Source organism: Ctenopharyngodon idella, chromosome 21 (genome assembly GCF_019924925.1).
Source record: "Ctenopharyngodon idella isolate HZGC_01 chromosome 21, HZGC01, whole genome shotgun sequence".
Taxonomy (NCBI): domain Eukaryota; kingdom Metazoa; phylum Chordata; class Actinopteri; order Cypriniformes; family Xenocyprididae; genus Ctenopharyngodon; species Ctenopharyngodon idella.
In genome coordinates, this window is record NC_067240.1 from 15,073,518 (window position 1) to 15,096,720 (window position 23,203).

The following is a 23,203-nucleotide window of genomic DNA, read 5'->3' on the forward strand; positions in this document are numbered from 1 at the left end:
TTTGTATATTCTGAAATGTCAGGGTGGCACAACTGCAAACACGGCTCTTTTATTATGAATTGACAAGGCAATAACAGTAAATATGATAATGCATCATCCAGAGGATCCCAACTGATCCTTGTTTCAGAATTTCAAGTGTGGGTAGGTTGGTACACTTTCCATGTCAGGTGGTACAACTACAGAATATACATACAACTATTTGGTTGTACCACCTGAAAAAAAAAAAAAAAAAAGAATTTAAACACTTCCAAATATTATTTAACAACTTAAACTTGTTTAAACACATTGTTCAAACACATTGTATTTATGCATTACATCAGTTTTTTTTTTTTTAAAAAACAACTTTTTTTAAGCTTTATTTGTCAATGAACCATACACACACAGGCAAAGGATTATATTATATTATATTATATTATATTGATATATTATGATGTTTATATGAATCTGACTCTCTTTCTGTAGCCATAAATTCCCAGTTATGACAGCATATTTTTAAACACGCCTTGTTTTCAGGCTTTCGACTATCTGAAGTGCTCTCCGGTTGGTGTGCATGTAAAGTGAGACACAAGGGTTCATTAATGCAGCTCATGCAAGCTGACCCCAAAGTTAATGTCCCTATCATTTTGGAGTAGGGAGCGTCTCTCAAGTGGGATAACTCATGTTTAATGCATTGCACTGGTCAGAGAGTTTAACCTCACCTGAAGAGAGGGGGAGAGAGTGTGACACGGACTGGGCGGTCCCTTAGCTCTCCGGTCAGGGGCCCAGCGAAGCCTAGGGCTGAAAAGCCAATGCAGAGTTATTCTGACGGCTGACATTTACTTAACATGGATAACCCTATTCGTGTGGCCTGTGTTCCAGGGGTCTGAGTTCGAGGGTGGCCCCTGATCCCCTGTTGCTCTCAACCAAATCATGCGACAAATCATAAAGACGACGCACTGTATTCTCTCACGGCACCAAGTGTCTAAAATTCTACTCTGCTTAGACCAGGCTATCTTCCAGTCATAGCCAGGATGGTCTTACTGCTTGATGAAGGAAGCCTGGTGGTCACAAGCTTGTTTTATAGGCCTACGCAAAGCTCTGTGAGGTTTATTTAGTACTTGCCTCAAGGGTCTTGTTTCAAGCGGCCGGGTTTGAAGAGTTTTGTTTGGTACTGAGAGATGATTTATGCCGTGGTCACCCATGGATATTTGCATGGATTTCTGTGTACTTTCTCTAATGTTGTTTAAATTCAATTGACATGCAGATGCTCTGAGCAAAGCTGAGGCACAAATATCCGTCTTCAATGGCTTTGCGTAGAGTCCCAGAAGACGAATGCTAATTAGCACATTAGCTAAGATGAAAATTTGGTGAAAATGCTAATAAGAAAATTGTTTTTCTAATCAGACTCTGACTCATTGCACAGTTTCATAAAGCCATGTCAGCTCTAAGTGCTTTTTAAAACTGTTATGTGGGTACCAGAGGCGGTGCATTAGCTAAGCCTCTGATTTGGGGCCTTAGCTGCAGATAGATGAGCTCAAGAACAGGTGCTGTTGACATGTTGCAATTAATGAAGTTTCACAGCACGCCACATCGAAAGAAAGCACTGAATGAGATAAAGTAATGTTCCGCAGGAGACCTGACGATGAATTTCTCCTTCCATTGTTTGTTATTGTTATATTCATGAGGTTTTTGCTGTATTAATGGCTGTTCAAGATATGCCGTGAAGTGATCAGTCAGTCAGATTGTTTGTTTCAGCCACATTGTCATGATTTTGAAATTTGATTATTATTTTTTTTTTTCCTTAATATTTTCAAACATCGAACCTGACCTTGTAAGGTTATTGTTGATTTAGCATTTTTAAATGTGCCATTTTGTTTTTCTTCTTCTTCTGACTGCATGACGCTGGGGATCGTCTTTTGGTGAATGGCTTCCTCCTAATTATTTTCTCTCTTTTTTTTCTCTCCCCCTTTCACACAGGAGCTGCTCAGTTCCCAGGTATGGCTTCCCTTTTACCTCTTGTGTTTGTGCGTTAGTTTTTTTGTTTTTTTTTTCCCATTCCAAACCCCATTTCCCAAATAGCTTGTCCTTTACAGCTAGCAGTGCTGGTTATAACCGAAACCATCTCGTCTTTCTTCAGCCTCTGACTCACTGACTTTTCTTTCTCCTCAAACTCCACCGGTGCAGGTGCTGTGTCTCTCCAGCACTCCATCTTTTTCGTTCCTTCTAACATCATCTGTTTCTCACCTTTCAGGACAGAAAGTACACCTCATTCTCTCTGGTGTCTCATCCAGTTGAATTTCTCCATTTTCACAGAGCACATTTACTCCAGATATGCAATCATTTCCTCTTTCAAATGTGGGGCATATGTTTTGAAGAAGGGCGGTAAAATAAGTCATTTGGTAGACCGTACTCTGACTCTTCACTCTATCAATGTCTTGCCAGCGCCTCTCAGGTCTTCATTTTATTTCTTGCCTTATTTTTGCTAAGGCTCATTGAAGACAAGCAAGGATTCAAGATACCGGAATGTTTGATTTTTTTTATTTATTTTTTTTATTTTTTTATTATACTGTAGATTAAGGACATGATATTACTTGTGTTGTGTTGTGTTGTGTAGTTTAGAAAGGTTGCATACAAAAGCACTGTAAAAGCCCCTAGTGATAACATGGTTTCATGTTTGAGAAGCCAGTTCCATCCAATGCAACCAGGCTGAATTCCTTTTCTTTGATAAGTGCTGCTTGTACTTATGTGCAGATTCTCATTCATGATGATTAGATATGGTTTGAAATAGATATAATGCACATTATAATTCATTGATGAGTGTCTCATGACTCACTTTTTAATTACCTTAACAAAACTTCAAGAACACATTCTGTGTTGAATCACAAGTACCTGGAGGCTTAATTACATATATTAAATACAATGTTGAAAATAGAAATCCATAATATATTAGTGACCATATTGGTAACAGCTAAGATTAGCTGTTTTTAAAATTAAATCTAGATTGCATCTGCCTGTTCAAATTAAAATTTGAGTATGTACAGAATGTATAAAATTGTGTACCAGCTCCTGCTTGGTAAGTAAGACACTGTTTTTTGTAACACTGATTTAAAACAATGTGTATTATAAAAAACTACTATACAAATAAAATAAAAAAAAAAAATAAAAAAAATGGTTGCATTATACCAAGCCAATACTAGAAGTACTAGAAGTAGATAATATCATGGGTTATTTTTTATTTTATTTTTTTCATTTTTTTTAATTATAATGCCTCTTTTCAGCATGAATAATTTTTAATTGGAACTGTAGTGTGAACGCTGTTGATTTATAATACCAGCCATAGTATTTGTTATTGGGCATAATATAAAAATAATTATTGGCTATTGTATTAGCCAGCGTTTCTATATTGTTGCTTTCCTAATCTAAAGCCATAAAAGAAACATTCACAAATGCCCTTATTTATCCCCTACTAAAATGCCCCTGCCCTAATGTACTCTCATCAGCACAGGAGGAATGATGCTTCTTTTTGTGTGCCAGGCCACATTAGAATGGAAAACTAGACACTCGCCCTGCTCCGGACATCAATGATTCAGACAAGACAGTATTACGGCCAGCAACTTTAGCCCACACTCCAGCAGCCCTTTACGATTAATGCCCTTCTCCTCCACAGTCTATCAGGCCAAACATGCTGAGGCACAGGAGAAATGCTCTCTCTTTCACACACACACACACAAACCCTGCTCTTGGCAAAAGCACTGTATTTTTTTTTTTTTGCCTTGTGATTCAGTTATTAATCGAAGCCAAGTTATTTGTATGGGTATAAATTAGAAGTGAGCTGAAGAAGACACTCCCAAGGGAGATTGGATGAATCCCAGTCCTTGGTATAGACCCCAGTCCTTCATGGCCTTCTGCTTGGTTTATGCCGCATTCTCTCTCTCTCTCTCTCTCTCTCTCTCTCTCTCTCTCTCTCTCTCTCTCTCTCTCTCTCTCTCTCTCTCTCTCTCTCTCTCTCTCTCTCTCTCTCTCTCTCTCTCTCTCTCTCTCTCTCTCTCTCTCTCTCTCTCTCTCTCTCTCTCTCTCTCTCTCTCTCTCTCTCTCTCTCTCTCTCTCTCTCTCGCCCTCTTTCTCCTCCAGCTCTGCTTGTAAACAGAATGCTCTCTTGCCAAAGACATATACTCACCATTAATACTGAATAGAGGGCCGTGCTGATGACTTTTCTATTATTGTGTTAGCTGACTCCTGTGAAATTGATGTAACGTGATCCAGAAGATCTGTACTAACTAATCACATTAGCACAAGGCAACACTTACAAAAAACATACCCATAATGCAACTGTTATATCTCCATGTTTTTGTCTTTCCCTTAGCTTGACAAATCAAAAGAAACTATTATATTTATTTATTTAAGACCCCATGAAATGTAGAGATGCACAGTATCGGTACTATGGCAGTTATCAGGGTTTTTTTTTTTTTTTTTTTCCCAGTCTATGTACGTCAATATGGGATATTAATTGGCCAATACTGCAAATTTCATAATGCATCTAACGCTTAAAGTTATTCTTTAAAAACGCTAATACAATAACACTGGTAAATGTAATATTTTGCAAATCTCAGTTAATATCCATTTATATACTATACATTGTTCATTATTATTTATCATTATTATATAATAATGAACATAATGTATATGTATAATAAATAATTTCCAAATGAAATCACAATTGGAGAATTGTCAATTTGGATTCATGCTGGATAGCTTTGAGGTTATCTATATAGCATAAAAATAAAACAAATAACAAATTATATATTATTACAAATTATTATGTGTGTGTGTATGTATATATATATATATATATATATATATAAAATATAAATTAATTAATTAATTAATAAATTATATTTTTATTATATTTTATTTATTTTTTCTTATCATCATTATTATTATTATTATTATTATTATTATTTATATGGAATGTTTTTTGTATTGCTTCATTTCTTATTTATTTATTTTACACAAAATAGTATTGAATTTTAATATTGGTTAGTTATGAGCTAATTATAAATAATAATAATAATAATAATTAATTGAGCTAAATGTATTGGCCCGAAAATCAGCCATGACCTGCTATTCAGTTTCAGGTGGTGCTTATAATTTTTGGGAGAGACATTCTTATTCTGTGGAGCATTTGATTGGACAACAGTCTATGCAGTGCGGGATGAGTCATCCATATTTTCAGTCCATTTTCCTGGAAGAGAAAGACTGTACGTTTTAAATGCGTAAAGCTAATTTTGTTATTTTTATGAGTATGCTATATAGACAACTTCAAAGCTATCTGGCATGAACCCAAAGCGACAATTCTCCAGTTGTGATTTCATTTGACTTTAATGCTAGCTGCTAGGGGAAAGCAAAGCTCTTCATCCTTCTCCTTCTCTCTGTCTCTGTGCTGCCTCCTCTGACCTCAAGGACGTGGCTCTGCCACAAGGAGTCCTTGTTCTGCCTCTTTGCCTGTGATGTCATCTTAGTGAATGTGTGTGAGGATTTTTTTTTTTTATCTGTGGCGATCGATAGAGGAAGATGTGAGAGGCAGAGGGCAGTTAATCTCCTGCTGCCTGCATGGGGATTCTTATCCTTGTGTGCACAGACGTTTCCTAGATCAGGACGCCCGCTCGGAGACAATGCAAAATACACACCGAACTGCTCGTACAATCTCGGCTCAAGGATGTTGTATTTAGATGGATGGCGATGAGAGGCCGTGTGACTCCGGCACAGCTCACTGATTCCAGAGTGAGGGACAGGTGCTGGAGGTCCTGGTGGTGCACCATCTTGCTGAGAGGAGGAATGCTGGGAAGGGAAGAGAGAGAGAGAGAGAGAGAGAGAGAGAGAGAGAGAGAGAGAGAGAGAGAGAGAGAGGGCAAGGCAGGTCTCTGCTCTTCCGCTGTGTTTTTCTTACCTGCTTTCTCTCTTTTTTTTCTTTTTTTTTGGTCACTCTTTTTATCTCTTTCTCTCTGGCCTTTTGTTTATCTGGTCTTCTTTTGGCCCATCAACAGAGTGGATCTGCTGCTCTCAAACCAGGACACAATGAGATCATAGACTTGGGGGTGAAATAACGTCGGCATCAAGTAAAGTTTTTAAAGGGACCTATTATGCACAATTCACTTTTATAAGGTGTTTGAACACTGTCCACAGTGTGTGAGAACAACCAGCCTATAATGGTAAAAATCCACTAATTCCCATAAATCAGAAGCAGTCTCTTCATACAAGCTGATTCAGATTCTCACCTAAGATGAGAAGCCTCGCCCACAACCGGTGATGATCTGCCCTATTAGCATAGACTCAGCCCTGAATGACAAGCACAGAGTCAATCATTTCTGTATCCTCGCGGTACAAGCTGGAGTTTTACAAAGTCTCTGCTAAAGAGGCATTACAAGTGTTGTGTTTTGGGATGTACCAATGCACATAAGAGTCTCCATAGACTCCCGCCACCTGAGTCACTGAGGACATTGTGGTTAAATTTCAATTTCGAAGGAAATGTCCCAAAGAAAGTAGGTCTTGTATGTTTGCGCCAATCATTTTCCGCCAGTCTGCTTCACAAACGAGGGTCTGTTCAACGCTGGGTTTTCACAAAGGTTGATTCTGAAAGATGGGTAAATACCAACGCTTTGTGCTCCAAACTTCATATCCAGAACTGATGTTGCCCTCAAGTGCTATCGGAGTTATCGTAAACAAGAGTTTCCTAGTTAAAAATGGCACATGAATGCCCTTTCTGACATTTTTGGTGCATGAGATGTCCTGTTTTGTTGTTACCGGTATGCCGGAGCATGAGTTCTTGAAACTCGCCCTTATCTGGAAAGGGGTCCAGGAGCAGCAGCTCATTTACATTTAAAGGGACACACTCAAAAACGGCACTTTTTTTGCTCACACCCAAAAAGACTTATTTTACATCTTGTAAAAAGAGGCATAATAGGTCCCCTTTAAAGCAACATCTTCATCTGGCAAGGCTGATTTTTCAGCATCATTACTTCAGTCTTTAGTGTCACATGATCCTTCATGTTGAAAACAGTTGTGCTGCTTAGTATTTTTGTGGAAACATAATACTTTTTTCTTTGATGAAGAGAAAACATTTATATAGAAAAATATTTTGTAACATTAAAAATTTTAATATCACCTTTGATCAATTTAATGTATAAATGAAAAATCATTTCTTAAAAAAAAAAAACACACATTGACCCCAAACCGAATGGTAAGATTATTTATAAATATCATAAGTAAATTGATAACCATGGATTTTAATAAAATATTATTTTAAAATATTAAACTGTTTGTACATGTAAATTTCATTTATAACAAAAAATAGTAATACAAAATATTAGTATTACTATTTTTTTATTATAAATGAAATTTACATGAAATGAATATAAATGAAATGTTTTCTAAACATTATTTATAATAATATTTAGTTTTTTATATTTATGATATTAAATTTAGTTATATGACTTTTGATGGTTGCACCAAAAAAAGCTTCACATATAAAGACACTAAAGTTGCTATAGATGTTTATAAAAAAAAAAAAAAAAACTCTTAAAGACATGAAGTGCTGTGTTTATTTCTGGACAGCTTATGCTGTAACAGTGTCTGAAAGAGGATTGCACCAGCAGCGTTTTAGTGAAAAGGGGGTATTTGTTTATCCATTGCCGTTGAGACTCAGTCACAGAGGCAGAAGTCCTTTTTTCTTCCTCTCCCTCTGCTGAGAAAAATTTCCAAATGAGCGAGCAGGGGTGGCAAGGCCTCTGGTGCTGTGCCCGGCCCCCGTCGGCTCTCTGACGCATTAATCATCAGGCTGCCATCCATCCCTTCCCACACGCCACATTCCACTGCTGCTCCCATCCAACCAGCATTTTACCCTTCATTAGCACTAGTATCATCACAATTTACTTATCCATACGTTTGTGTGAACGCTTCACGGCTCCTCAGCGTACACAGAGAGTGGGAGGGGGTCTTTGTGGCTCAGGGGCTTGCTGAGCCTTTTAAGGGAACTCGCTCCAGGTTTGTTTCAAAGAGAAAGCAGCAAAAGTTGGGTTTACACATGCCGTTTTAAACGCTGCTTGTTAAACAAGCTAATATTGTTTGTAATTAAACACAACAAAGCTGGAAAACTCTCATGGGTCCATCATTGGAACTTATAACAACTATAATATTTGCATTAAATGCATTCTCATGCTTTTAGGCTGATGGTATCACCACTGCATTTTTTATTTTTTTAATCTTACATATAATAATGACTCTGGGATATGTCAATTTAAGTATTAAAAAGAAAACATCTGATGTATTTTAGATATCTGATATTATTGGATAACTGTATTTAGACACTATGTAAAATTAGCGTACAATCTGCACTTTTTTTGTAGGGTTAATCGTACACTAAAGCAAAAAGTCACTTAATTGAATTAAGCTAAGTGATGTCTGTGAAGGATTTAGCAGAACTATCACAAAAGCATCTGCAGAGAGACACTCCTGAAGGCTTAACTTATTCCAGTTAAGCTTGATGTATTCTCTTAAGAAGATTTAGTAAATTTGTCCATGTGTCATAAGGCTTGTTGTTGAATTTGTGCATCTAACGTGGAAATAGCCTCTGCTGAAAAGACTAGCGTTGGCATTTCTGGCTTTTTAGTCTTAGTTTGGGACTGGTTTAACTAGTTAAAGGGATAGTTCACCCAAAAATTAAAATTCTGTCATTTTCTTACTATGAATTTCTTTCTTCTGCTGAACACAAAAAAATGATATTTTGAAGAATGTTGGTAATCAAACAGTTGATGGGCCCCATTGACTTCCATAGCATTTTTTTTCTTTTTTTTTCTCCATACTATGGAAGTCAGTGGGGCCCATCTACTGTTTGGCTACCCATATTCTTCAAAATATCTTTTGTGTTTAGCAGAAGAAAGAAATTCATACAGGTTTGGAACAACTTGAGGGTGAGTAGATGACAGAATTTTTCATTTTTGGGTGAACTATCCCTTTAAGAGGCCTGATGGTGACCGCATCATCTAAAGGAGCATATGCTGGTCTTTTTAACAGGGGTGACTGAGTTTGAAAGGGGATGTTGGCACGTGTGTCTGGAGGTCTCCTTTCACAGATGGAAGGGCACAGTGACATAATGCCAGTGCTGAGCTTACCATAAGAGCTGCTGGCCATCAGAACACAAATGTGCTTAAAGTGATTTCGAACGAATGATATCAGACTAAGCCTGTGGGCCTACAATAAACCAGCATTAATGACACGGTAATATGCAGAACATGTTCTCATATTAGATTGTACCCAGTCTTAATTGAGACATTAACGTCTTATTCAGATAAAATTACAAGGATAGTTCACCCCAAAATGAAAATTATCAAGTAGTTTCTAATTTTTGAAGAATATTCTGACTGCTCCTTTATTTATAATTAAAGTAAATGGTGCTCAAGCTCCAAAAGCACTATAAATGTATCATAAAAGTGGTCCATACAACTCATGCGTGATATTCTAAGTCTTCTGAAGACATATAATAGCTTTGTGTGATGGGCAGAATTTTTACTTTTGGGTGAATTATTCCTTTAACATACTACATACTAAGTATGCATAACTTGAAGTGTACACTTAAAGTAAGAAATGCTTCAAATAAATGCTGTTCTTTTGAACTTTTTATTCATCAAGGAATCCTTAAATGTATCACGGTTTCCACACACACACAAAAAAAATAATAAATAAAAATAAATAAATAAAAAATGAATAAATAAATAAAATTTAAATTAAATTAAATTAAGCAGCACAACCATTTTCAACATTGACAAATAACACTGAAGACTGGAGTTATGACTACTGAAAATTCAGCTTTACTGTCACACTAATAAATTACATTTTTAAATATATTGATATATTAATATTTAAAATATTATTTTAAATCGTAATATTTCGCAGTATCAGGTTTTTTTTTATTTTTTTAAATCAAATAAATGCAGCCTTGTTGAGCATAAGTGAGCTTTTTTTTTTTTTAATAAATTATACAGGTTCTTGATATTACAGAATCTTACGGTCCCCAAACTTTTTGAACACACTAAAGTACACAGAAGCAGAGAGACTTCACAGATGTAATTATTGCTCAGAGGATGCTCTTTCATAACTCAGGACACTTGATGGAAGTCTTGATTATGTTTAATGTACTTATCCATTTTTTTTCAGATGTTTCTCCTAATATTCCTTAGGAGAGGTTCTCAGACTTTATTGTGGGTATATTGTCAGATCTGTGCACAGATTGAGACATTATTTAGATCTCTTCTGAAACTCTAAGAAAATGTGAGATTACTGGTGACTTGGGGTGAATTTCTTTAAGGAAAATAGTCTCCATTTGATCTCCTTTCTGTCTCATCAGATATTAAAGCTATCTCATTTGTGATTTTTCTATCCTATGTCCAATCATTCAGAAGGAAGTTCACACAAATGAAAATTCTGCTCCGAAAGTTCAACACCCTCTGAACACACAGAACCGTAACCATGGAGTTCTCCTCTATTAGCCAGACTGTAATATTCGAGCAAGAACGGTGACCTTTGCGGCTCTGAATAGTGATGGGTATCACATTCACTCTCACTGATTCAGGCTCACAGGTGTACGTGGATCTCACTCTTTTACAATCACCTCCATTCAGATCTAATTCAAAGCCATGGTTTTCCTCACTCGCACATGCTGTTTAAAAAAGTGCAGCAAGCAGGATGAGCTATTGAGGCGGACAGTAGAGTGCTTTGACCTTTACAGCACGGCAGTGCACTCCTGCGTTAGCCCGTTCCTTGTCACACACACACGTGCACACACACCCGTACGCGCGCTCTGGGTGTTCCTCTGGGTTGATGTATGAGGGGCACTGGGGTGGTGCTGGGCCTGTAGTGATATAAATGGCTTGTCTGCCTCACTGAGAGTGGAGTATCGTCCTCTGACAGCTTTAATCTAGACCAAAATGATCAATGTTCTGTGCTACTTATTTTGAATGTCGGTAATTAAATACAGAGATAATGTCACAGATCTGTTTGAACAAGTTATGCAAATGCACAGTACACAAATTCCTTTGCCATTTTTGCGATGCCTTGTTTGTTGTTGATACATGCATGGAAAGCTAATTTTTTTTTTTTTTTTTTATCAGGGGCCCTTTTTTGTTGGTCTGTGCCTGAGCATTATGAGCTAATGAAATCTTCATTTAAATAGGAATTCATCATTCGAGGTCCAGTGACACAAACAATTACTTTAATTAAACTGAGCTGCACGCCAATAATCAATAATAATTTGGGGCCTAAACAAGTTTAATTCCTCTCTTAATATGGTATGATCCCTGGACAATATTTACTTAACAGCTAATATATCTGGGATATAGTTTTTCATAATAAGAGTTACATAGGAACATGAATGTTGACATGCTTTAGCTGCAAGAAAATTAATGCAAGAAATGTGATTTTATTAATGTGATTGATCTAGTGTGAATGGGAAAACTGATTTGCATTTTATCTTGGCACATTTTTTATATAATTTAAAATTTTAAATATTTACAAAAAAAAAAAAAACATTATTAAAGATATCTCATTAAAATATTTCTGAATATTTGAATTAAAATTTAAGCTTTCAAAACACTTCATTTGAATTTTATCATTGCACATTTTTAATTTTAAGCTTTTTTTTTTAATTTTCAATTTAAAGTTTTAAATATTTATATTAAAAAAATCTTATTAAATATATCATCACATGAAATCATAATTTCAGTAGAATATTTAAAATTAATTTTGATTTAAAATTTAATCCTGTAAAACATTTTTAAAAGGCATTTTATCATGGCATATTTTGAATAATACAATTTAAAGTTTGAAATATTTATTAAAAAATATTATTGCAAGGAAAAATCCTTTCAGTAGAATGTTTAAGCTTGCAAAACACTTGCAAAAAACAAATGTTAATAGGTCCAAAAAATTTTGTGGACACACTTGTTACTCCTTTTATGGAATAAATAACATTTTGAAGATGTAAAAGCAGCAGTGAACGCGCCAGAAAGCAATTAACACGTTTCCCCTTTTTCCTCATTGAGTTTGACTCATTGGCATACCCTAGTGGTTCATGTTTGTTCCTTTAGATTTTTTTAATAGGCCTCATGTTTTCCTGATGCTGTAGGGTAAGCATCTGCTTTCCAGTCCATGAATAGTTAAATGACATCTCACCAAGATTTGTTGCCAAAGTTTGTGCAAAACTTTTTGGAAGTAAAGGAGATGTGCGGTGTCTCGGGAGGTCAACCAATGATTCAAATCATCCCTCTCATCCCACACAACAAAATGGCATCCAGCTCATCACCCCAGAGTTGTGCAAAGTAAACACAGAACTGGCTAATTGCATCGAAGACGGTTTATCACGTACACTCTACATTTTAATGACTTTTTGAGCAATATTTAAGTTCAAAATATTACAGTGCTCAGCCAAGATTGGAGTTATGGGATTTTTTTTTTTTTTTGTGGGGGGATGAGAGGCTTGGAAATGAACTAAGTGGGAAAAAAAACAAGAAATATAGTCATGGAGGACAGAGAAGAGAACATTTTAATTATAAGGTTATGAAGTGAATATTTTACTTTTTTAATTTAGTATTCTATTCATTGCTAGTCACCTTACCTTCCCCAACTAGCTTTAACATGCTAAAAGCTTGTTTTTTCCCCCTATTGAGCTTGCCGAACAGGGTTGCTGTGCGTGCTCATGTATGTGTTTACCCTTTCAATGCATCTTCTGTCACTTAGCATGATTACCACCTACTAGCTGGACTGGCCGGTATTTAGCGCAGTCTCTGTGACAACCGCTGAAGCCAGCTTGACCTTCATCCATAACCCCTCTCTGGGATAAACAGTCTTTCTATTTGCATTTCCAATCTAGTCCTCTCAATCCACACCTCATCCCCTTTGACGAGTCTTAAGGAAGTCGCTCCCGCACAAGGTTCATTTGTTTTGGTCTGTTTTGACTTTGTGCTACTGGCAGGCTGATTGAATTCAGTTTTGTTAAACTGTCTCCCCTTATCTGTCGCCATCACACGATCTGATTGCTTTCTTCCCTTCTGCTTTAAGTGACAAGGCTGTTTAGAGGTGCCTGACAACTGAGGCATGCAAATTAGCACTTGATGGTGTCTTAAAGTCATGTCACATTTCACATTAATATATTTATTTATCTCCAGCTTTAGCCTATTCATGTTTTCTCTTAGCTCTGCAGGGTAGGCAGCTGTGGGGTAGTTATTTATTTATTTTTATCCCAGTGAGTTGCAGTAAAAATATCGTTTTGCTGTGAATTATCTCACTCTTAAAGGGACAGTTCACCAAAAAAACAAAAAAACACTTATTTAATTAAAAATTATTTACTTGCACACATATAATGCCTGGTTCAGACTACACGATTTCAGCCAGATTTTTCCATGATCTGCTTGACGTACGGTGTTGTGGGGATTTGTAAATGACAATGGGCGTCGGGATGCAAGATTTTTATCTTTTAAGCTCGTGTAGTGTGTCATAGTGGACGACAACCAATGCCGCATCTGCGATGCTTCACAATGTCATGACAGAAAAACTAGCATGTTTAATTTTTTTTTTTTTTTTGGGTCGTCCACGACGAGTTCCGTCACATGTGTGACACTGGCCAATAGGAGCACAGAAATGCCTTCCTACGTGTTTTCAAACATGCCAAAATAAAAGAGAGACAATGGTATCATTCCTGCTAGGTGGAATTTTACAATGGAGGAAATGTTTGTGGAGCTATGGAAACAATTCGTTTATGATGTGAAAAAAGGTAAATAAAACTTATGTTTAGAGGAAATCCAATAAAACTTATCTCTTTGGAGGAAATCCAAATATCCATGCAATCCAGATGTGTCCACTTTTGGGCTTTTCTGATGACAAGACAGAGCAAAACACGGTGCTAGCTATTGTTTGTTTACGCTCACGGCACCCTCTGTCAGACGATAGTCCCGCCTTCTCGATGAAAGCACGCATGTCGTTAAAGACAGCAAGCGATGAATGGTTGGGTAGCAACGTGTCTGACATGTTTCTTGTCCCCAACATGACAAGTTTTAGGAGTCAAAATCGTATTATCTGACAGTTACTATCGGAACCGACAAAAATATTGTGTAGTCTGAACCTGGCCCCACCTTGTATTTCTGAAAGAGAAATTTTAAATTGTTCTTTTCAATATAATGGAAGTGATTTAGAACAAAAACACCACAGAATTAGTATACAAGTAGCCCATATGATTAATTATACTATATTTGAATTCTGTATGTCATACAAACAGCTTTGTGTCAGGATTAGACTGAAATTCATTTGTTATTCAGTGAATTTCTTTCCATCTGCCCTAGCTCTCCTGGCACATTCATGAAAAAAAGTAATTCATGATATAATTCATAAGTGAATTGTTCATTTACAGTTTTTCTCAGTCGCTTTGGCACATTTCTCAGATCAAAACTGAAATTCTCAAAACTACTTGTTCAACCACCACATCATCTAGTCACTTGTGCACATCATAAAAGCAGTTTCTCATTCTTTTGAACAAATTGCAAATGCTTTAGTACATTCAGGCAATTGATTATGTACAACTGTCTGCTATTTCCTACATTATCAATTGCTAATATCATGTTGCTCAAAATGTATTATATGGTTCTCTGTTGAATAGTCTTACCCCTCAAAACATCTAGTCATTAGTTCATCGCACAAGTCATTAAATGCAAAATGGTTGACCTAGTTATCACAATGTATATTATCTATACATTTCTATTAGACTTTTGTAAATGTGTCCTAAATTGATGAATTTTGCAGGTGAATCCTGAATTTCACTAATGTATTCAGGGGAATGTAAAGCGTTAGATCAACCAATGACCCAACCAGTTCTCTAAAACAGCTCAAAGATGCATGTCATGAATCTTCAACTGGAAAGCATATGTAGACAGAGTACAACACAAGAGTTACAATTTCTGATAATGGAAAAACATCATGGAAACAAAGAAGAGGAGTAAGGATGTGTGGTAGAAGGGTAGGGAGGCAAAACAGAGGAAGAGGTAGATAAAGCAAAGGGGGCGTTGGCACGTTTCTGGTGAAATAAGGACCACTATTGTAAACAGTGTTCTCAATCATGACCTTACAATGGCTTATGCGGGTCTAAAGGTGCAGCTGAATGTTTGGAGAAAAACCTTTTCCTCAATCATTCAAGTATTCATTCATAGACATAACAGGTATGTATTTCAGCAATGTGCACTGCACTCTAATATGGTATGCATGCTATAATCTTAATATTACAGTAGCATTTTTACACTTACAGTAGCATATTACACTTGCTTTACACTTACAGTATAGTAGGCTAAATGAACTTTATACAGATACATACTATATCACACACATACACATGAATACATATATACAGTGTATGTATATAGTCTTGTCTTTTTCATTTATCACAAGGACATTTTACAGTAATTTGTTGACAGACCAACAGTAAATACAAAACTGTGAATCCTGTCCAGTCTTTTGCAATCAATCTCCCATATACAGTAATGTGTCCATGTTAAAATTGATATATGCCATATATGCCAGTCTTGTGCAGTTTCAATCACTGTCATAAAAACTGTAGCCATAGTTTACATCTGAAATATTCATCACTGTTATATTGACAACATGGCTAAGCATTTTGACTATCTTGTTCAAGAACAATGACACAAGGACTTGTCATTCTGATGGCACTGATATGTTCATTGACATAAATACTTGCTTTTGAAAGATGAATAAGGATTTTGAGCAAGTTACAGGCTTTTGCAGGTAATCCAGTATGTTGTGCTGTTTGTACAAATTGTTACGAGAAATGAACATACTGTTTTGCAAATTTTAAGGATGATTCGAGAAATGTGCCAAAGCAACTGAGAAAAACTGTAAATCCACACATCCACTTCACATAACTGTACAATTCAAATTCGTTCATGAATCAGATTGATCTTGTTCTTAATTTCAACTCAGTGATCAATAATAATGTGTTCTATAGAAGAAAATCAGTTATACAAGTTTAAACAACAACATACAGGTGAATACTGTAAATGATTATAGAATTTAAATTTTTGGCTGAACTATCCCCTTTAATGGTATACATTTCTTGCTTTGGTCAACCGGCCAATGTCTGTATCTTCCATTTCTGTGGCACTGGCAGCTCTTATCACATGGTGATCTCATCCAGAGAGGGGATTTGGACCAAGCATGTGTAACATGAAAACAGGCAATCTCATGAAGCACACACTATGCAGGAAAGAGAGGGGGGGAAAAAAACACTTTCACACTCTGCTGGATATTCACACCCACTCTAGCTGTGTTTTGCCACCTGTTCTTCATTGTGCACTCATGTAAGTGTGAGATTGTGGGTTTAGATGATGCAGGGCTGCATCTCTGTTTTAAGGAAATGGAAAGTAGTGCCATTTTTCCAGTTTTTTTTTTTTTTTTTTTTTTTTTTTTTTTTTAATTGCGATGGATGGATGGATGGATGGATGGATGGATGGATTTATGAGACAGACAGACAGACAGACAGACAGATAGATAGATAGATAGATAGATAGATAGATAGATAGATAGATAGATAGATAGATAGATAGATAGATTGATAGATTGATTGATTGATTGATTGATTGACAGATAGATTGATAGATAGATAGATTGACAGATAGATAGATTGATTGATTGATTGACAGATAGATTGATAGATTGACAGATAGATTGACAGACAGATAGATAGATAGATTGATTGACAGATAGATTGATTGATTGATAGATTGACTGACAGATAGATTGACTGACAGAGATAGATAGATAGATAGATAGATAGATAGATAGATAGATTGACTGACAGATAGATAGATAGATAGATTGACTGACAGATAGATAGATAGATAGACTGACAGATAGATAGATAGATAGATAGATAGATAGACTGATAGATAGACTGACAGATAGATAGATAGATAGATAGATAGATAGATAGATAGATAGATAGATAGATAGATAGATAGATAGATTTGTCTATGATAGATAGATATGTCTCAACATATCTACTGTCATCCTGGCTGGCTGTTATATCACCCGCCATCACTTCATACTTGCCTCTCTTTTAATCTTTAACTTCAATTCTCTGTCTCTCTGTCCCTCTGCAGTCCAAAGCCAGAATCTCATAGCGGACAACGTCTCTGTAGTGGAGGGGGAGACAGCCACCATAAGCTGTCGAGTCAAAAACAATGACGACTCCGTCATCCAGCTCCTCAACCCCAACAGACAGACCATCTACTTCAAAGATGTCAGACGTGAGTACACATAAGCATACTGTACGCACACCCACACACACAAACAGGCCACGCGTCCCCAGGAAGCCTCCCCAGTGGAGCGGAAGTGTTAATGCATCAGAGTAATCCACTGCGCTTTTGAGGGCAGTCGATAGAGAGACCCAGCTGGCTGGTGAGGGCATGTTTTTTTTTTTTTTTTTCAGCGATTTGCCTTGCTCTCATGTGATCTATCTTCCCCAAGACCTCTCTGATATTTCCCTTCAGCTGCACTGTGTAATTATAGTTACACAGTCTTTCTAAAGGGTTTCATCTCTCCCACCCCTGTGAAATATTGCACCCGCCGGTCCCATGTCATATGCAGAAAAGCACTTTGATTATGGTATTTTCTTTGCGCAAAAGTTGCAACAGGAAGCATTTTTAAGTAGTTCCAGAGTGCTTTCGAGTTCAGTCTGAGTTCAATCCGGCACATATCAGGTGGTGTCAATAGACGTGGCGCCTGTCTCCACAAACGGTCTCCGGAAAGGTCTGTCCTTTTTATTTCATGGCTTTTCTCTGAAATAATGATAAGCTTCGCCGAGGTGCCAGACCGAGTCATTTTCATCTCCTTCTCCATAAACGCCACTGTGGTTAAAGAGCGTCCCAGTCAAGGGGAGTGAACGGGAGAGCCATCAGTCGCCTGAGGGACTGTCCTCATCAAGTAACGGTTAAAGTAATTGTCTGCCCGGTCCTCTCAGAGTTTGGATTAAGGTCTTCTGAACCGTCATTTTATCTCTCAGCTTCCAATCATTAGCAAGGCTCAGACTCCAGGTTTTTGGTCCGTGCAAGGCTGTAATTATCACCCGTCTTCTTAATAAAACTTTGATGGGCTCTTCTCAAAGTAACCGTGGCCGGTAATCAAAATTGATTGCTGCCATTTAGGAGAAGCAGCATGTGTCCTGAAGCCTCTAGGATTAAACCTGAGAAAACAATACAAATGAGATTCGGAAGAGGAGCACAAGAGCAAAGGAAAGGAAATGAGACAGAGTGTGAGCGGGAGAAAGAGAGGGAGACATGAGCACAGATAATAGAAGCAGCCATTGATACACAAAGAAAGTTTTCTTCAACATCTCGTTTGAGGTTGCTTCAAGCGTCGTTTTTATTTCAAGTGGTCTGCTGCCTAACCTCGGTGAATTGAAAAGGAGTGAACCAGGCATGTTTTTCTTGTTTTGTCTGTTTCATTTTTATTTAATTCTAATATTTCATAATGTAATGCACTTTTTAAAAAAATTTTAATATATATATATATATATAAGTGCATTACATTATGAAATATTATATATATATATAAAACATTTACAAAACATTTATTTCCATCGAGAGGTGCATTATTTTTTGGTGAATATCTTGTATTGACAATGCAAGAGGTGAGCACTCTGTAAAGTCTCCTCCAGCACATCCCAAAAACTTACACTGAGGTTAAGGTCAGTGCCAATTCATGTGTGAAAATGATTCTTCATGCTTCCTCCCAACAATTCTTTCACAATTCTTTTGAGCCTGATGAATCTTGACATTGTCATGTATATAATTTGTATAATTTAATTTAAAGTTTTTATGTAAAAAAATTAAAATACTAAGGCTCACACTATGTCTATAAATACATGCCTTAAACTTACACAGTATAAATGGTTAATGCAGACATATGTAGCACCAGTGGAATTAAATAGATATAATAAAAACATACCAGATATCTGTACAAAATGTATGGAAGCTAGAGGAACTTGGTTTCACTGTATTTGGCAATGCAGAAAGATTCAATTATTCTGGGAAGAGGTAAGAATCATAACTGAGAAGATCATTTCAAAACAAATTTTACTGGACCCTAAGCTTTTTCTGTTGGGCTTATACCCAGAGAAACAAAATTATAGTAGAAGTGAACGAGCATTTATAGACCTCAGCTTGCTTTATGCCAAAAAAATGTGTCGCTCTGTTGTGGACAAAGATTCACAGACCAAGTACTACTCAATGGATAAAACAGATGTTGTCAAGCCTTCTATTAGAAAAGATAACATACATATTAAAGGCTAAACAGCATGTATTTGAAAATATATGGATCCCTTTCATTAATTGTATTATAAGGATTTGAATTTAACAGATGAAGAAAGTGGATGACTAATCTTTGTGGACAATGTGGTTCTGACCTTGTAGAATTGATAAATTCTTCAACGTGTGTATATATATATTTTTTTTTTTATTTTGCATTCATTATGACTATAATAGTCGATTTTGAATAGATTACCATGGGCTAAAACAAAGGGAGCATTCTTGTTCTGAGTGTTGTTGTTTGCTATTTTTTGGAAGCAAATAAACAATAGGTTTGCTCAAGTCTTTCACCTCAAAAAGTCTTATTTTATTAAATAAAGGTTTTCAATTGAAAATCACATATATAGCAAAAACCGAGGTAGAGTATATACGGCCTTCCAAATATTTTATTTCAACCACAAAACTTGGAACTCTTCCCAAAAAGGGGGGCTTTAGAAAGTGGACATTTAAATGTAGACTAAATTTAGACATTTTAAATTCCTAAGGTGCTGGCAAGTTTGAATGTAAAGGCTCTTTTGAGCTTCTGGCTTCTTAGTAGGTGAAGGAAATGTGAAGATAAAAAAGGAAACTGTGAGAATCCTTGGCAGTCTTCAGCACTAGTTCAGCAGGAGGCGTTAACCACTGTGGAGTTTCTAAAGCACCTCCTCCTCTTTACACACCTCTTATACCCCCCACCTAGTGTGAGCAGAAAGCAACATTTATTAATTTATTATATTTATTCAGCAAAGTCCATTTCAAATGACTCATGTCAGGGCTTAAAAGTTAGCACAATGCACTGCTTTGACCTCCACGTGTTTCAGATAGTGTCATAGAAGGCCGATTCACAAGGTTACTTGATGAAAGATGGTGTGATGTGTAATTCCCTGTTGCTTTGTACTCTAAAACATCATTAGTGAGGTAAAAATGTTGGAAATGTTACTGCACAGATAGGACATTCTATGCGTCATTCAAATTGTCCGGCGTTCACTGGCCATGCTCCAAAAGGTCAGTGGCAAATGGGGTCAAAGTTCCAATAGTTTGATCTTAAAATGTGGCATTTTGAGTGCTGACTACACTCCATTGAGTTTGATGAGTTTGAACATTGCCACAAGTCATGTAAAAGGGCCTTAAATGTTCTCTAATGACAAGTATGTCTCTTTATGTCATCTTTTGAGATAAGGTAGGACAGATTTCAGGTTTATTCGCAGAAATCGCTGTGTAGCAGTGCATGTGGGCTACCATGATATTTCAAGTCTTCTATTTTCTCTGAAATGTCATGCTGAGAGGACACAAAGCTGTGACAGTGTTATTTCGCATTGTCTTTTTGTCCTTGCTGCATGTAATCTTTTTCTCTTTTTTTTTACTTCCTGAGCCTTTCAGATTCCTATATAGCATATGCTGCCCGTTTTATTTATGCCTGTCCTTGTATGTTACGACATACTCATTGTGACGAGAATTAAAACAACGAACAGAGACCAGCATCACCTTTCCCCAACGCCCTCTGCCCAGATGAAAGTCTGAGAACATAATACAGGTTAAAGCCTTGTAAAAATCCCCAGCAAATGAAAGACAGTTTCAAAAAGCAAAAAAGGAACACACAGTGCAAAAGCATTTGTCCATGCTTTTTTCAGGGTGATAAGCTTTAAAGGGTTTTGTCAGGCAGAGAAGCTGGTTTACTGGGCAGCATGCCCTCAGAAGGGACTGGAAACACGCTGAGCTTCATTCTCCACCGCTCCCACAGCGCGCTGGATGTAGCTGGCCGACAGAAGCGTTCCCTCTCACGGCGGTGGGACAACCTCCTGGGGCCCTGCGAGCTCTCGCTGTCACCATGTCCGGCACTGTGTCCGAAAATGCTGCAGCAAGCAGCAAAGGGCATGTACGCAGTCAGATATGCTGTTATTATTTGGGTCACAAAGCGCTGTTTTTTTTCACGGTTTCGACTCCTCTTTTTCTAAAAAAAATAATAATAATTAACTAGAACGAGTATGTAAATTATGTCTGGATGTCCTGAAGGCATATTAATTTTTACAACTGCCTGTTTGTGCACTTTTCTCATTTAAAGTTAACATAAAATCAAAATAAACCCTGTTTACCTTTTTCCTGGTTTTATTGGGAATGAATAATTGGGGCACATTATACAAACACCTGCAACTTTCTTTTCAACTGATGTCACTGATCTTTCCCTTTCAACCTCCATCTTCTCCTGATCTTTCCCCTTCAACCAAATAGTAATAAATAGTACTATTCTACAGTAGTCAACTGGGTCTTGAAGTGGATCAAATAAGTTCATCAAAAGAGAAGGTTTTAGGACAACTTTGATTAAAGGTTTTGATCCACTTTACATGTTGACTACTATATTTTGGATACATTTCAATCAGGCTTTAGAGCGCGACTTTTTACTTCCTTATTGGTACTTCTATTTTCCCTCGTTGAATACCAATTGAAAAAAATTGTAAAAATATAAAAAACATATTAAAAACTTTTTACTTGGTTACACCACATGATATCAATTTAAAAATTAACTTTTTTTTTTTTTAAATTATTACTTTTTTATTTTTATTTATTTTGTAATTTTCCTTTTCTTTGTCATGGGCACTCTTACTTTTCTTTGACCCACATACCGGTGAAGACAGTCTGTTATATCTGACTTTTCTCAATTCTTCTCTGGAATGAAAGGGTGTTTCTTTACCTCCAAAGCTTACCCGGTTTTATTCGCCTCACTGATATGGGCTCCCTAGTTGCTTGCCCTCTCTTTTCCCAATTAGAGCTGACATCGCACTTATTCATGTTTTCATAATGCTCTAATTATTGCTGTCTCTCCACCTGACGCACAGTCACAATAGATTATTAACCGGTTTGGCTTCTTGCTCCTTATCGGTTTATTTTAATCCTCACATTTCCCCAATCAATAAATTGAATTAAATCATTGGCTTCTGCCTGCCCTCCCCTTGACAGCCACATTCCCGCTTTCAAGCTGGCCGCTCTAATTAGTCGCACATTACGCGGCGGCTACATAAAAGGCGTGCTGCTTGGTGTTTCAAAACAAAGACCACCACAATGGCTGCTAGAGATCATAACGCTGCATTTTGAAAGCCTGTGACTTGATTACTCCCAAGCTCAGACATGTACCTGAATAAACTGCGCACACACTTGTCTTCAGTGGAATATAGATGTTAAAGCTACATGTGCTTAATGTTTTATTTATTTGTATTTTCACTCTGAGCTTACCGCCGCCCTGACATCATGATCAAAGGTGAGAAATGCGTTGCCTTGGCAGCTGGGTCTTCCTGCGCGGCCTCCACATGCGTGTGTGGTGATCTGTGAGAGAAATGGACTGAGAGAGGGAGCTCGGCATCTCCCACGCTGCAAATAGCAGCGGCAGGTTTGGACGGGGGGCTTGAGGGGGCTCGCGCAGGAAAATGGAAGTATAAGAAAGCCGTTCGTAATAGAGAATGGTGAAGATCTTTTTCCTTTTTTGCGGTGTGCACAGAGAGACTGCAACTCTTGTAAAGCAATATGTTTTTCCCCACACACTCTCTCTCTCTCTCTCTCTCTGTAGCTCTCTGGATATTTTTTCTTTTGAATGAAAGTGAAAGAGCATGGCTAACCAGCTGGATCCAAGAACAATCAACACCCCGCGCCATCAGGGCCTGCTTTCATGATCCCATCGCCTCAAAAATCTCTAATGATGCCCGATTATTTCTTTATTTATTTCCCCTTTTATTTATTTCTTTATTTATTTATTCATGGTCCTCTTTTTGTGCTCCTTTGAACTCGGCTGTTGCAGACAAGAACAAACGCATGCGCGAGTGCTCTCTGTGTCGTAAATGGTC

General features: G+C 37.0%; 1 protein-coding gene across 5 annotated transcripts in view; it reads left to right on the forward strand.

Moving 5' to 3' along the window:
- The window catches only part of cadm1a (cell adhesion molecule 1a), a 288,912-nt gene that overhangs the window by 195,596 nt on the left and 70,113 nt on the right, over positions 1-23,203 (forward strand). For 4 of the 5 annotated variants that reach the window (XM_051877613.1, XM_051877615.1, XM_051877616.1 and 1 more), the window contains exons 2-3: positions 1,957-1,974; positions 17,187-17,333. In XM_051877613.1, coding sequence (XP_051733573.1) covers positions 1,957-1,974; positions 17,187-17,333 — 165 coding nt within the window. The remainder of the gene's footprint in view (positions 1-1,956; positions 1,975-17,186; positions 17,334-23,203) is intronic. The other variant, XM_051877614.1, reaches the window with a different exon arrangement.